Source organism: Colobus angolensis, unplaced genomic scaffold, assembly GCF_000951035.1.
Source record: "Colobus angolensis palliatus isolate OR3802 unplaced genomic scaffold, Cang.pa_1.0 Scaffold129, whole genome shotgun sequence".
NCBI classification, from domain to species: Eukaryota; Metazoa; Chordata; class Mammalia; order Primates; family Cercopithecidae; genus Colobus; species Colobus angolensis.
Window position 1 is genome coordinate 11,177,994 of NW_012114141.1, and position 14,803 is coordinate 11,192,796.

The 14,803-nt window shown below is 42.5% G+C and overlaps 1 protein-coding gene across 4 annotated transcripts in view; it reads right to left on the reverse strand.

Moving 5' to 3' along the window:
• The window catches only part of THRB (thyroid hormone receptor, beta), a 209,025-nt gene continuing 194,222 nt past the window's right edge, over positions 1-14,803 (reverse strand). For all 4 annotated transcript variants that reach the window (XM_011933769.1, XM_011933770.1, XM_011933768.1 and 1 more), the window contains 2 exons: positions 10,299-10,557; positions 1-5,974 (listed from right to left, as the gene is read on the reverse strand). In XM_011933769.1, coding sequence (XP_011789159.1) covers positions 5,733-5,974; positions 10,299-10,557 — 501 coding nt within the window. In that variant the 3' untranslated portion in view covers positions 1-5,732. The remainder of the gene's footprint in view (positions 5,975-10,298; positions 10,558-14,803) is intronic.

Here is a 14,803-nt window from a genome sequence, read left to right on the forward strand (position 1 = left end):
TTTGGGAAGTGTTTATTTGGTTCATGTCCTGGCCAAATAAACACTTTGAGCTGAGCTTCCTCTGTGTGAAGGAGACCTGCTTGCTGTACTGAAATGGGATGTGGTTTCAGATTTACCTTTGGTGTGGGCATTGGTTGCTTTTGCTTGCCCACAATTCTCCTCCACTTATAGCAGCAAGACTTGGAATTTTCTCTGAGGAATCATCTTGCCTCAACTCTCAGTCCATAGTTTAGATGAGGCTGACTGTCCTTCTTTCCCCTCACCCAGTTCCAGGATTCCTGAGGATAAGGTTGATGATGCATCTGTCTTCCTCACCACAGTGATTGGCTCAGGAATGGGCACATGACTCAAACTGGGCCAATGAGAATTAGGCCAGAATTTTCATTAGAATTGTTGGAGAAAAGAAATTCTGTTTTCACTATATTTGGAGCTGTAAAGCTAATCCTGGAACTATTGGAGGCCACCATAAGGTGAAAGACCATGTGAATGTTAAGTCTACATGAATGACAAGATAAAGAAAGGAGCTTCCTGAGAATACTGAGTAAATGCACCCAGATCCAGCCATGTCTGAAGCTTTTGTCTGCAAATACCCTAGATTTCCCAGATATTAAAGTCAATAATTAGCTTTCTGCTTAAGCCAGTTTGAGTTAGCTTTTTGTTACTTGTCATAGAAAGAATCTCAATTAACATGTGTTCAGGGCAACTGAGATTGACAGTTGGCAGCTGATGTTAATGTAATTCCATGAGTAATATTCCTGAATAATTTGAGATGAGAAGAGGATGAATGTTGTCCTTGAGCTACAAAACTTTACCTCTCTCCTCCCCTCATCTCTGTGGCCCCTTCCAAAGAGGTAATCCCCCCATCAGCATTTTATTTAGTTTCTTCTCTCCCTCCATACTTTCTTCTCAAAAGTAAATTTGCTTATTCTAGTAGATGTCTGTTTATGAAATAAATGTCCTTACATCCTTGTTTCCCTCTTTTGGCAGCAGCTGAAGTGAGAAGTGAAGGCAACTCTTTGCCTATGTAGAAAATAATAATATGTAAAGAAAGAGACAGGAAAGTGTATCTGTTATAAGCTTTTTCTTTTTTAGAATTTAAGCTTATGAGTTTATCTACGCCCACTATATTCATAATTACAGTTTTATATCTGCATACAAAAGCTATGTAAAAATCCATTTTTCCCAAATATACAAATTTTTTTGGATAGTTTAAAACATTTTGATCACAGATTTCGACAGAGTTTTAGGCTGAAAAAAATATCACCATCTAGCAATATCACTTAACACTGTTTGCAAAACACAAATCTTCCAATGACTAAATCTTTTTCTATTCTGTAGTATTTTTCTGATTCTCAGGGCATGAAAACATTATGGGGGGAAAAAAAAAGATTTTCTATGAGGAAAGCATGGAGAACCAATGTGGCTCTATGGTCAAATTAAAAATGCCGAGTTAATAAGGGAGAACCAAAAGAAAGAAGTGGCATAATGTCACATCAGCTCATTCATGCCCTGATAATTTCTGTATCCACAAAACATATGTAAAGTGTCTTCTCTTGTCTTACATTGTGCTCCATAATTTACATGAGTATTATCTGCATCCTGAGGAGGACAGATTTATATTTGATTGTCTTGTGCATAGGGCGGGTCAGCTTTAACTGTGCAACAGAAAGCCACAAACAGCGTTTTACCTGCACAATATTGCTCTTGAAGGCGGCATTAATTAATGTGGAAACATACTATAAATGCACACTTTTCGCATTTGCAAACATTTATACAGCACAGTAAAAATTCTGTGATAAGGCCAAACCTTTTTTCCTCCAGTCTGTTTTTCTTTTTTTTCTTTTTTTTTTTTGAGTGTGTTTTTAACGCATTTTTTTTTTTTTTAAAGATTAAAGTAAAATGTCTCAATTGTAAAAAATACACACCGGGCAAATCCTTACCTGGATAATAAATATCTACATCACAGTACAATAAAATTTCTTCTCTATAAAATTTAAATATGGATTATAGTCTATCACTATCAAAAGAAACACTATGCTAATATTTCCATATTATTAAAATAACAGGAAAAATTACGAGCTTATTTTAGAACCTGATGCCATAGCCGTTGGAAAGGGCAAAGAGATTCAAACGTCGATCATCACTCTCCATTTGAAGAGGAACTGTGGCTTGGGTATTCACTTAAATTCAGTTCATGAAAAAGGTTTAGCCTTACAAATGCTGGCTACATTTCAAAAACCATAAGACTGATTTCATAATTTATGACTCATGCAGCAAAAGGTCAATATGACACGAATAGGTTAGAGTTCCATAGAATAAAAAGGTATCACTGACAATGACATGCTTCCAGGGTGCTCAGCGGTTCCTTGGAGGCTGAGTCTGTGGGGGGCTTAGTGTCGAGGAGGGGCCAGGGCTTGTACCCCTGTTCAGGGAGGAGCAACAAGAACGGCGTTGCTGGTACAGAGCGAAGGCCTGGCAGTCCACCCCAGGCCTGCACTGCACACTGAAGAGCTGTCGCCCGGGGCACAGGTGAGGGGATTTCGCTGGGCTGAGGCATCAACACGTCAAGCGCGTCATTGAGGACCGAGGCTCTAGAAAAAGCTCTGAGGCGGCACATGGTGTTTTGAGCAGAATCATAAAGAAGAAAACATCTTACTTTTTTCATTGTTTCTGGAAATACTGCACGTCTAAATTGAACAGCAAAGTACACTTGAGGGTCACACACGCACACGCACGCGCACACGCTCACACGCACGCACACACCCCCCACACCGCTCATCCCTAAAAGGGAAGTGATTTATAAATACGAATCCCAGCATAATGGGTGTGTTCTCCTCTACTGAGACGTCTCCCTGCCGAGGGGGTGGGAGCGCAGGTGTGAAGGGTGTCTCCGTCAGGACCACACTGGATTTGCAAGTCTGGACAATAGATGAAAAAATGTTTAGAAAAATCTAGAGCAAATCCCTCACAAATGAGTTTTATGAGATGGAGTCTTGAGATGCACTAAGTACCTCTGTCAGCTTCAGAAGGAAGGAGTTTAGTTTCAGAGTCATTGTCTTTTGAGTCCTATGGCCTTTCCTTTCAACCTGAAGTGGGCTAAGGCTTGTCCTACTCCACATGAAGTATTCAGCCTTCAACAAGATTTCCAGACCAGCGGTTTGCCTATTGAAGGCAATCATTTAAGGTGCCAAGGATCAAGTGTTCCTTTACTTGGGCTGGCTGGATGGCTGTTATATGCTATACCATTTGGCCAGTTCTCGATCATGGTTAGTCCCCAAAGCATTCTGATTTAGCTTGAGATCAGGCTCTGAACTTATATTCAAATCTGGGTGTCCGATGTACTGAGGACCCTGTCAAACAAAATGAGGAAACTTTCCCCAGAAGGCCTGATGCTGCAGGACCCTGCCTGCTTGCCTTCCTCTCATTCCCTTTGGAAAGAAAGCTTGCCCCAGACAGCAGAGCTTCTCAGGGTTACCCTGGAGCACAGAGGTGGCTAAGTGTTTGTCTTCCAAAGCGTGGTTCCTCAAGGAGTCAAGAGAGGAAGCTGAAATATTAGCAGAGCAAGCACTTAAGGAGCCTGGCCAGAGACTGCCTAGACAAAACCAAACCCCAAAACGATCTGTCTGTAGATAAAGCAGGTAATCTGCCAATGACCTTCGTGCTTATAATTGTAAATGTTTTCACTTACTTCCTTTCTTTGGGTAACAAGTTCCATAGCAGTGTTCTTGTTTCCTTTTTCCCAGCAGCCAGTACAATTGCTTTCATGCATTGAACATTTAATTCCCCGCTCCCAGATAATTTCCAATCACACTTGGAATTTTCAGTGCTGTTCCTCTTCTTTTTCCAAGGACTCTAAATGATTGACTAGTATTGTGTCAAATTATTATTTCGAGTCAATACCAAATTTATGTTCCTTAACTGTTAAGTGGGCCATACTTCTTGTCTAATAAAGTTAGGAATTTAAGTGTTAAAAAAAAAATCAAAGGAACCAAATTTTTTCCCCTTGAAATGCATACAATATTAAGGGCAGGAAGGGTTTTAGAGATCATGACTTATTCACCAGGTGAGAAAACCAAGACCTAGAATTACAAATCTACCAGCTGACAGAGCACACCCTAGAACTCAGGCACCCAGACTTCTGGGCCAGTTATGCTCCACCAAACTTAAAGCATCTACTTGGTTTTCACAGCGACTTTCCTTCCTTTGTTTTTAGGTAAATCTCACTGATATGGCTTATTTTCCCCAATATTTCCAGGATAAGGCAGTAAAAGGTAGGCAAAGGAATACTTTATATCTACTATGCCAGTGGAGAATGAGATACATTCAATTGCATGGGTACATTCTATGCCCATTTTCTGACACTGAAGAGCTGAAGTGTCACTGTTTGTTTTCTGGGCACAAGCTATTCTAGCATGGGCCATTGGGAAGGCAGTTTGGGCAGGAAAGGTAAGTGTGCACATGGTCTGCAGGTGTTTTCTATTGAGTATCTGTCAGGGTGTGCTATAAGAGGGACAGGAGGGTCAGTAGCAGGGCCAGTCTCTGTTTAGAGATAGTCAAGCTATGTAGTGCCTCAGAGTCAGAGGGAAAAAGGGGACTAGGAGACATTTGTCAATGAGGCAAGGAGCTTGAGGATCTAACCAGAAGGAAGCATCCTTCAGCCATCAGGACACGAAGGGGCCCTCAGAACACTGCATTTCCTTCCACTCAGAATGTAGCTGCACTAATCTCTCCTCAGAATTTCTCTGGAAGAAGACTGAAATTTCAGCGTATCTTTCCTTGATTAGAATATTTGATCCATAGAGAAATCTGTTGTCAGCTCAGCAAAGATACAACCTGGATAAAGAAGTTCGGGAGCTTGGGAGATGACAGATCAGATGCCACAGAAAAGGGGTGCCACCCTGTGAATAGGTTTGATTTCTGTAAGCGTTTTCTGAGCCTAAATGGGAAAGAAGCCTTCCTACTGTGAGGTAATACTATGAATTTTTGGAAACCATGGAATCACTGACATTGGTGACGATTTCTAATTTCTCTGGGCTCACTGAAAAAAATTATTTTCCTTGTTGGCCTCAATCAGTCAATATCTGAACATCCTTGAGTCACACCCTTGTATAACTTGAATTAAATCTAATAAGGGTATAAAAATGATATTGGAAGGACAACTGATTTTTTAGGACACAAATATTCCTGTGCATTCCAAGTTATGCTCCTAGGAGACGATAAAGAGTGCTGGAAACAGCATGCTCTTGAACAGATGCGAATTTGTTCGAGTCTTTCCCTAAAAGGCTGAAAGCCACATCTAGCTAAACGTGGTCTGTACTCTGCTAACTTCAGCCCTGCACACATCAGGATTGGGTGGAGGTGGTCGTATTATCTTGGTTTTAAGGCTTCTTTAGTGTCCTGCAGCGCCATTTTGCTGACTCGAGTCTCGGACTGGGGATGGGTGGGAGCTGGTGATGCTTGGTGCTGGTGAGTTAATGATTGTCCCCCACCCCACCTCCACAACTGTAAAACCTTCAAAGCATTCACATCAAAGGACTGGAGAACGAAATGCAATAGTTTCAAGTACCCGCATTCAAGGGGCAATTTCATCCATGTCTATGCCAAGGACTACTTCCCTTTTCCCTCCCAAATAATCCCTCCTGACACAAAGAAACAAACAAAGAAGAGCTAGGCAATGGAATGAAATGACACCCAGTAGTGCTGTAGGAATTATGAGAATGAATCCAGTCAGTCTAATCCTCGAACACTTCCAAGAACAAAGGGGGGAAGAGTTCCGTGGGGCATTCCACCTTCATGTGCAGGAAGCGGCTGGCATGGCAGGCTCCTATCATCCGCAGGTCTGTCACCTTCATCAGGAGTTTTGGCCAAAAGTGTGTCACGTGGTGTTTTCGGTAATTGATATAGTGTTCAAAGGCCAGCAGGAAACTATCTTGGTACTTTTCTATTCTCTCAACACAGGCGAGCCCCGGGCGATCTGCGGGGAAGAGAGAAGATGGACATTGATTCAGAGATGGAATAGGGAAGGCTTGCTTTGTCCAATTCCAGGCCTTTAGTGGGAGGCGGGCAGATCTAGGGTCTTCCCTCTTAGCCATAAGCATGGATGCAGCGTGAACTCGGGTGCTCCAGGGACCAGGTACCAGGGGAGTGGCATCATTTCTATGAAGAGAGGCAGTACTTTGTTCAGATAAATATCTCTGTTTAGACAGATCACCTTCTTGGGTGTGAAAGGTGATGCCTCCCTCCTAGGGTACAGGAGGAGAAGGCTGACAGCTGAAATATTCTGTAAGGTGAGGGGAACAATTTTGAATTTTCACTGGCTGCCTGGGAGAGGGGAGAGGACTAGCATGGACATGCATAGAAAGGGGAGATATATGAAGGGACTGGGGACATTGCAGCAGGCCTGAGGCCAAAGGAGGAATGCGGAATAGTAAGACATTTCCTTGAGGACCAAGAAACACCATGTTTAACTTTGTGTTGTCTTCCAGGCGGCAATGAACTGGCCTTGCCTTTCCTTATGACTTTAGTAAAATTGCTACCATAGCAGCCTGGTTTTAGTCATTATTTTGGAATTGAAATGAAAAGAAAAGGGGAGGGGAGCTGTGCCAGAGTCACCCCATGCAGAGAAGAGAACAGCTACAGTGGGAGCTGGAGTGAGAGGACACCGGGACCCTGGAAAGCCCAGGAAATCTTCCCAAGTCCTGCATAGACTACTGGGCTTCCCACAGTATGTGGGAGAGGCTCAAGTCAGTTTCCAAAAGTGATAAACAAAGGGGTGACACAAGGAGGCTGGACAACTGGGGAATAGCTGGGCTGCAGACACTTGGGTGACAAAAATAATCTATAAACCTGGATGAATTCCTGAAATAGCTCCAGGAGGCCCAACACACCCCTGCTCAGTTCTCTTCAATTCAAATGAATTCACACTTCAAAGGTCCAGCTATGGAGGTGTTTGTATCAGTAGGAATCTAAACAGGGTTCTGCTTCATTGGAAAGGAAGAATCAGGGCTAATGTCTCAATTCACCCTTCTGAGTCTAAACAAACTAACAAAACATACGGGCTTTTGGAATCCCCTATTTAGCTCAAATGGAAATTTGTACATTTTTATCTTGTGTTTTCCTTCATATTTGATGAAGCTGCTCTGTGGATTTGCTGGTTCTCCCTCTCTCCCTCTCCCCTATCTTCTCTCTTTGAGTGTGCAAGAATTTTCCACAGGATCCTTTAATTTTTAATCCAGATAGAAGATCAACATATTATTGCTTTGGATGTATTCTTTCAAAGGGAAAATACAATGTGGGTTTTGTGGCATTAAAGAGATAAAGATGAGATGGTCACATAAATGACACAGCGAGTACGAATTGACATTTTGATGATGCTTGAATTGCACTGAACAGGTTTATGAAGAGAGAAACATTTTAAAGACTGAAGACCATTTTAACTCCTTAAGACAAAAGTTCTCAGAGGAATGTCTTTCAGATCATTTTCATTTTTTCTTTTTGCACTGCAGGACCAAGGAACTTAGAACTAGTGGCTCTTGGAAAAGTCTTTGAAGAAAAAGTCTAAGATATTGTGTAACTGAAATGGCACACAAAACATGGGGCTTAGAACATCAGGCTGCAGAGGAATTAGAGATTTGGGGCTCCGACAGGCAGCTATCATTTGCCAAATGCACAGTGTCTTGTAATATTTTCCTGGTCCTGGCAGTATTAATGAAGAGGGTCCACATCACTAGGGAGGGTGGGTTGTGAAAAGTTATTAAGTTGTCCTGTAGCTGTCAGGCAGTGTCAGCCTCACAACATGAGAGAACTGGGAAGAATCATTCACTTTGGTGTTTGATAGTGTCTGGCATCACATTCAGTTTTTGCCATCTCCACCTACTTCTCCCTTTATCTATCTTACTATGATTTGCTTAATAATCTGTAAAACTGACCCACTAAAGAGGAAAACATCTTATTATTCAGTAATAAAAATCCATTTGATGTAAATAAGATAACCACAAAAATGGATGCATGGCAAAAGCCTTTGTTACTCTGGAGCTGAAGGTTCTGGCTGAACATTGCTCCTGAGATCCACTCTCTCTTTGTTAAAAAGGAAGGTTAGTAAGTGTTAGAGAGGTGTTAAAGGCAGACTAGCACCACACTGAGTCTCTCTCCTTGCCTTATTTGGAAGGAGATATAACCAGGAAGAGAAAACTGTCAAAGAAATAGCTTTCTCATGGTGTGATCCAACATTATTTAAAAGTGTCTTTGTACCTCTAAAATCTCAGCTAAAAAAATTACCATGAGTCCCTCCAGAAATATAATTCCCATGTATGTAGCTTAATTTCTTCATTTTAAAGGTCACTGAAGCCCAGAGAAGCTAGGGGTCACCCAAAGTCACACAGGGAGTATGTGAAGAGAAGCTTGGATAAGCTATAAATTTTATTTCTCCGAGAATAATTCTCCTGAATGACTGTGGGCCCCATTTCTTGCTGGCTGTCGCTGGAGACTACCCTCAGCCCTAGAGGTTGTCTACAGCTCCTGTCATGGGAACTTTCCCCACATGGTGGTTTACCTCACAAAGCTGGCACGGAGAGTTCCTAGAGCAAGTCTGCCAGCAAGAGGGAATCTTAGATTATGTAATGTAATCACATGGGGGTGACATCAAATTTGCCATACTCTCTTGGTTAGAATCAAGGCACGGGTCCTGCACTCACTGAAGGACCGGAGATTATCCAGGGTGTGAACACTAGGAGGTGGGGAGTGTGGGGGGTTGGTCTGGAGTCTGTGTGCCACAGTGTACATGGGAGTTCATGATGCTATTCTATCTACTTACCCTTGAAATTTTCCATAACAAAAGGAAATATTTCTTTTTGAAAAGTCTGCCATATCTAAATTTCCTATAGTAAATACATTTCTAGATCAGCTTTAAAAAAAGAATTCTAGGCCAGGCATGGTGGCTCATGCCTATAATCCCAGCACTTTGGGAGGCTGAGGTGAGAAGATCATTTGAGCCCAGGAGTTCAAGACCAGCCTGGGCAACATAGTGAGACCCGTCTCTCTCTACAAAACAATGAACAATTAGCCAGGGGTGGTGGTGTGTGCCTGGAGAGGCTGAGGCAGGAGAATCTCTTGAGCCCGGCAGGTCAAGTCTGCGATGAGCTGTGTTTACACCACTGCACTCCAGCCTGGGCAATAGTGCAAGAGCCTGTCTCAGGTTTAAAAAAAAAAAAAAAAATCCTATGGAGTTAACCAGGAAGCAGCAACTCTGCAAAGGATTCTCGATGTATATTTTACCCACATATTCAGCCATTTATCCAATAAGCATTTCTTGAATTCTACTGAACACTGGCTTAGGTGCTGGATGTACAATCAGACATATTCATGTCCTCAAAAAAAAAAAAAAAAAGTCCACAGGGACTTACGTGGACAAGTGAAGCAGGTAGTTACAGCACAGAGTGACAAGTGCCAAAGCACAGCAACACTTGGGTGCCCTGAAAATGCAGAGGACTCTGAAACTACTTCTATTTAAAACTATCTTCCCTGAAAGGGTTTGATGTGTAGTGGCTTACAGACAGCTGCCCATTCTGTGCTCTCCTCCCATCTACGGGGGGACTGTTGAGTCCTGGCTGGCACTCAGACTTGTTTTGGCCAATCCAATGTGGATAAAGTGATGCTGTGTGATTTGAGACTGGGCCTCGTGGGGTCTGCAGCTTCTGCTTTCGTGTGCTTGGGTCTTGGAAATCAACATCTAAGTAAGAAGTCTACCCTGCAGGAGGAAAGGTCGCATAGAGGGAGGCCTGAACCAGTGTTTGATGTCCCAGCTGAACTCCAGCCATCTTGGATGTTTAAGCCACTAAGTTTTGGGTTGGTGTGCTATTTAGCAGTAGATAACTGAAACTTCAGTCGTAGCTAAGCCATGAACAAATTCTAGCTTGCATCCATGGTTTCCACACACAGAACTTAACATACAATCGTGTGGTCATTCACATCCGTATCTGGCATACCCCAAAGCAGAAGGAGGCAGGTTTGGCCAAAGACTACGAAGAGGGCTGCAGAGTATCCACCAAAGGCGGATCACTTCATAGAGTCTTTAAGATGGCTCCTTTGGCTTCTTTCTATCCTGGGACACTGCAAAAAGCATCAGACATCTGACACCCCCCTGTAAGTTCCCAGTCCAGTGGCAAGTCTGCAATTTCTCACTGAAGAAGAGTGAGCTATGTTCTGAAGCTAAAGGGGGACTGAAAACTCAAGTGATTGGAATTAGCACTAGACAAGCAAAAGCTCTTTGGATGCCCACTAACGAGTCTAGGCATACTCACCTGAAGACATCAGCAGGACGGCCTGAAGGAGGGCTACTTCAGTGTCATCCAGGTTGAAAGAAGACAGAGACATGCCCAGGTCAAAGATGGCGTCTGACACCACCCCAAGACCCCCATTTTTCAGCTGGCCCCGTGTCACTGCCATTTCCCCATTCAAGGTTAAAGTCTCACTTTCTGGGTCATAGCGCACAGCAGCGCGAAGGGACATGATCTCCATGCAGCAGCCTTTGAGGAGGATGATCTGGTCTTCACATGGCAGCTGAAAAGAACCAGCTCATGTCAGCAAAGAACAAATGGAAAAATGCCAGTCAGGAACAACATACAGTATCTCAAAAGCAATAGGAATAACCTTGTGATGAACATTTGTCCTGCATTGTTTGAGCCCATGGTTTTTCCCTTCCCTACTTGGCTGCAGGCTTTCAACAACCATTTTTCATACTCAAAGTTGGCTGTAATCTGCACCAACTTTAACGTCAGGAGTTTGCATTGCTTTTATGACAGATACAGTTCAAACGCTATTACAGTCGTGTGGGAAACTGTGCTGATAACCCTTCAGTTTGGGGGTTTGTATTATAACTTCAACTGATAACCGCTTGAGAGCAGGGTTTATGTGAAACTCTCCATTTTTGTTTGTTTTTTTTTTTTTGTCTTGTAGCTTGAATAGGTAACAGCTTACCCTACTGTTTAGCTGGCAACTGGGCTTCCTTTTGGTTTTTGAAGCACATTTGCTCTTGGAGCCTCTTGGCACAAAACTAGAGGGTTGTTGGCAGAGATACATGTTGCCCATGAGGCCCTGAGATATAAGCTTCATGTAAAGTCACCCAGGGACTTAAAGGCAGAGGGGAGAGCAGAATTCAGTCCTCCTGACTCCCGAGGTTGTGTTCTTCTCAGCACCTTAGACACAGGATTACTCAACACACTGGGTCTTTCTGCAAGTGTTGCAATCTCCTTTTAAGCTCATTTGGTTACCCTGTTAATTAGGATTTGTGAGAATGTGGCAACATTAATAATAAAAAATACCTTTGCTCATAGGCAAAATAATAAAAACCAGAATCTTATTTTCTGGAAGAGGAGACTGTTTAATTAAATGCCATTATCAAAGTAGTTGGAAGGCTATTAGTAAATGGGTGTGTTTGATGAACTGGGCATCATGCCCAGATTTCCATGCATCACCTCATTTAATCTTCACAGCAGTACAATGAGGTAAATATTCGAATTCCATATTACTTACAGATGTGGAAATCTAGGCACTGAGAGGGTAACAAGCTGGGTGTGGGGGTGGGGTGGTCACATGAATGTTTCATGGGTGAGGCTAGGATTTGAAACTGGATCTGTCAGAATCCAATGCCAAGAGAAGAAGGAAACATAACTCTTTTTACCATGGATATGACTGAGTTTCCATAAACAACAAATATGTGAGTAACACCTAATATCTATCTCTTCATTAGAGCAGTTACAGATTTCTTTTGGGAAATGCTCTTGGCAATACTCGACCAGTCCAATTTAGGTTATTATATAAAAGTAATACAACTGAATTACATCTAAAATACTGGGCATTTTGTATTTTTCACTAGCTCAGCCTAGTCACTTTACTAGTTAATTTCAAACTCCTTGGCTTTTTCTTCAGAATACTCATTGCATATTTGATTCTGGAATCCATACATATGAATTCTCTCCTTCCACTCGTTTTTTAAAAAGCACTGTGATTTGCTTTTGTCTAGGTTCTAATGGTTAAACACAGATTGCTGGCCCCAACCCCTGAGTTTCTGCATTTTCCCCAAGTTCCCAGGTAATGCTTATGTTGCTGGTTCACAGAGCCCATTCTTGAGAACGACTAGCATAGAACAGCAACAAGAAGTTACTAATCTGATCAAACCATTTATTTTTAAAATGTGTCACAAAGTATGCAAACTTGGGCAGGCCCCACCTTTGAAACCAATTCTGATTATAGATGAAGTAGAAATTTTCCTTTCCAAATTTCTAGTTTAAATACCAACTGTTGAAGATTAGTTCAAATTTAAATAAAAGCTGAATAAGTATTTGCAAAGGATCACCAATGGTTTAAAAACTGGGCCAGATGCCTTTTCCTTTAAGAGGGATTTGTAGGATCCTGGTGAGATTTGTTTCAACACGTGGGCAAATAATCTCTTAGACACCTGCCAAAATGCTTTCATTGTGAGAACACTCAACAAGGGCCTGACAGGCGGAGATGCAGGGATACTCCCACAGGTTCTTCCTGCCTCCTTAGGAGAGCATCACTCAGGTTGACTGGCAAAGATGACAGGGCCCTACACTCTAGGAGTGATTTTGCATGTTTTGGCAGCTCTGCTAGCGATGATTTTAGATCTTGTGAAGCCCCTGGTGTCATGCCAGTCTTGTTTGGTGGGTTGGCATGGACCTTAGAAGAACAATTATCATGAACACACTTTGAATAGCAGATGTGATAAACTGCCTCTGGCAAGAGACCCCTGGCTCTCAAGACCACCTGAGATCTCCAGCCCACTCCACGGGTAGCTCATGAACCTATACAGTTAATTCCTCTCTTTTGGGTTTCCAAGAGAGTATAAAAGGCTAAAGGTCATCAGGAGGCCTCAAAGACAGAGGGCACATGCATCTCTGCTGTAAAGGTGCTCCCGTCATCCCACCACCATCGTCTTTTGTAATCGGCAGACCACATGATATCAGGGTAGAAGGAGAGATGGAATCAAAAATGAAATAGGCTTGGACTTTTAGGGAAACTTGGATAGATAAGCTTGCCACAACCTGTGCTTGAAAAGTTCTGTGTTGACCCCTCACCCTTGCCACAGATGAAAGTGCGCAGTGTGTTTGCTCCTGGTGGTGGAGACGGCTGCTGCTTCTGTTTTCTTCCTTCAACTGAAATATATCTTCAGTGGTTTACATGAGCTTTACATAAAAAAAAAAAAAAATCTCTGGGGCGAGGGGTGGCATTCAAAGGGCACCATGTGACTGGCAGGCTGGCTGGAGCTGTAGAGGTGACAGACTCAGTAGAGTTCCTCCTCAGACCCAAAAACTGGGGGCAAAGGGACACAGCCAGGGAGAGGACCAAGGGAGGTCCAGGAAACCACAAAAATCCCTGCAAACAAAACAGAAAGATGACAGCCAGAATTGGCAGGAGTGAGGGGAAACAAGCCCGTCGGTGCGGATGTGAGAGTGCACGTACTTTCTCTTTCGAGGGCAATTTGGCAGCACGTATCAAAAGCCTGTGTATCTTGGTCCTTAAATTCCATGTCAGACATAGTCAGTGATGTGAGCAGGATATAGTTGCCAGAAAATTCACATCAGCATATTTTTATTAGTGAAAAATTGGAAATGAACTATAGATCCAGTAAAAACAGATAACACAATTTATGGCAGATGTACTCTTTGGAATACTATGTGGTCATTGAAAATCATTTTGTGAAAACATATGTAAATACTGTGTCCTCCCATTGAGGGTAAAAAGTTAGTTCAGTGACAGGTGCTGGTAACGATCTGTTTCTTTATCTTGGTGCCGATCATGTGGGTGGGTTCAGTTTGTAAAAATTTATTGAGCTGCACTCTTATGACATATATACATTCTTTAATAAAAAGTTAAAAATAATTTCATACACAGTACATTGTGGTATACATTAAATATATTTTATACTTCATATATATGTATATATGTGTATGTGTGTGTGTACACACATAAATATTTGAAGAAAGACTAAAATAGATGCCAAAATCTTGTAGTGTTACCATAAATCATTACCTTTATTATGTTGTATAAATAAACCTTCAATGAATATGTGTAAATTTTGTAATATCCTCTAAAATGTTAATAGATGTCTACTTTTAAAAAAGGCATCAAAGGCACCGGCAGCTCCATGACCAACACAGAGATATAAGTCAAAGTCCCTTCCTCAGCACCTACTGACTTCTTTAGGTGTGGGGTCTGAGTCATTGCTACTGCAAGGCCATGGGTAGTAGCATATCGGGTACCCTGGTGCTATAGACTGAAGGTCTGTATCCCTTCAAAATCCATATATTGCAACCTAATCCCCATTGTGATGGTATTGAAGGCGGGGTCTTTGGGAGGTGATGAGGTCATGAGAGTGAGGCCTCCATGAATGGGATTTGTGCCTTGTAAAAGAGATCCCAAATAGCTCCTTTGTCCTGTCCATCATGAGGGGACACAATGAGAAGACAGCTGTCTATGAATCAGGAAGCAGGCCCTCACCAATCTGCTGGTACCTTGATCTTGAACATCCCAGCCTCCAGAACTGTAAGACATAAATTTCTATTGTTTTTAAGCCACCCAGTCTATCGTATTCTGTTGTAGTGGCCTGAACTAAGACACCTGGCCCCCCCCACCACAGTGAAGCTGGGGCTAAGAGGGAGGCAAATGTGCTCTCTCAGCTAGGTCTACGGGCAAGATATCTGTTTCCCAAAGCCCACTTCCCTGTCCTTCTGTGTATGGCTTCTGTGGAGGCTCAGAAATCGGCAGTGAGAAGTGTCCCCATAAT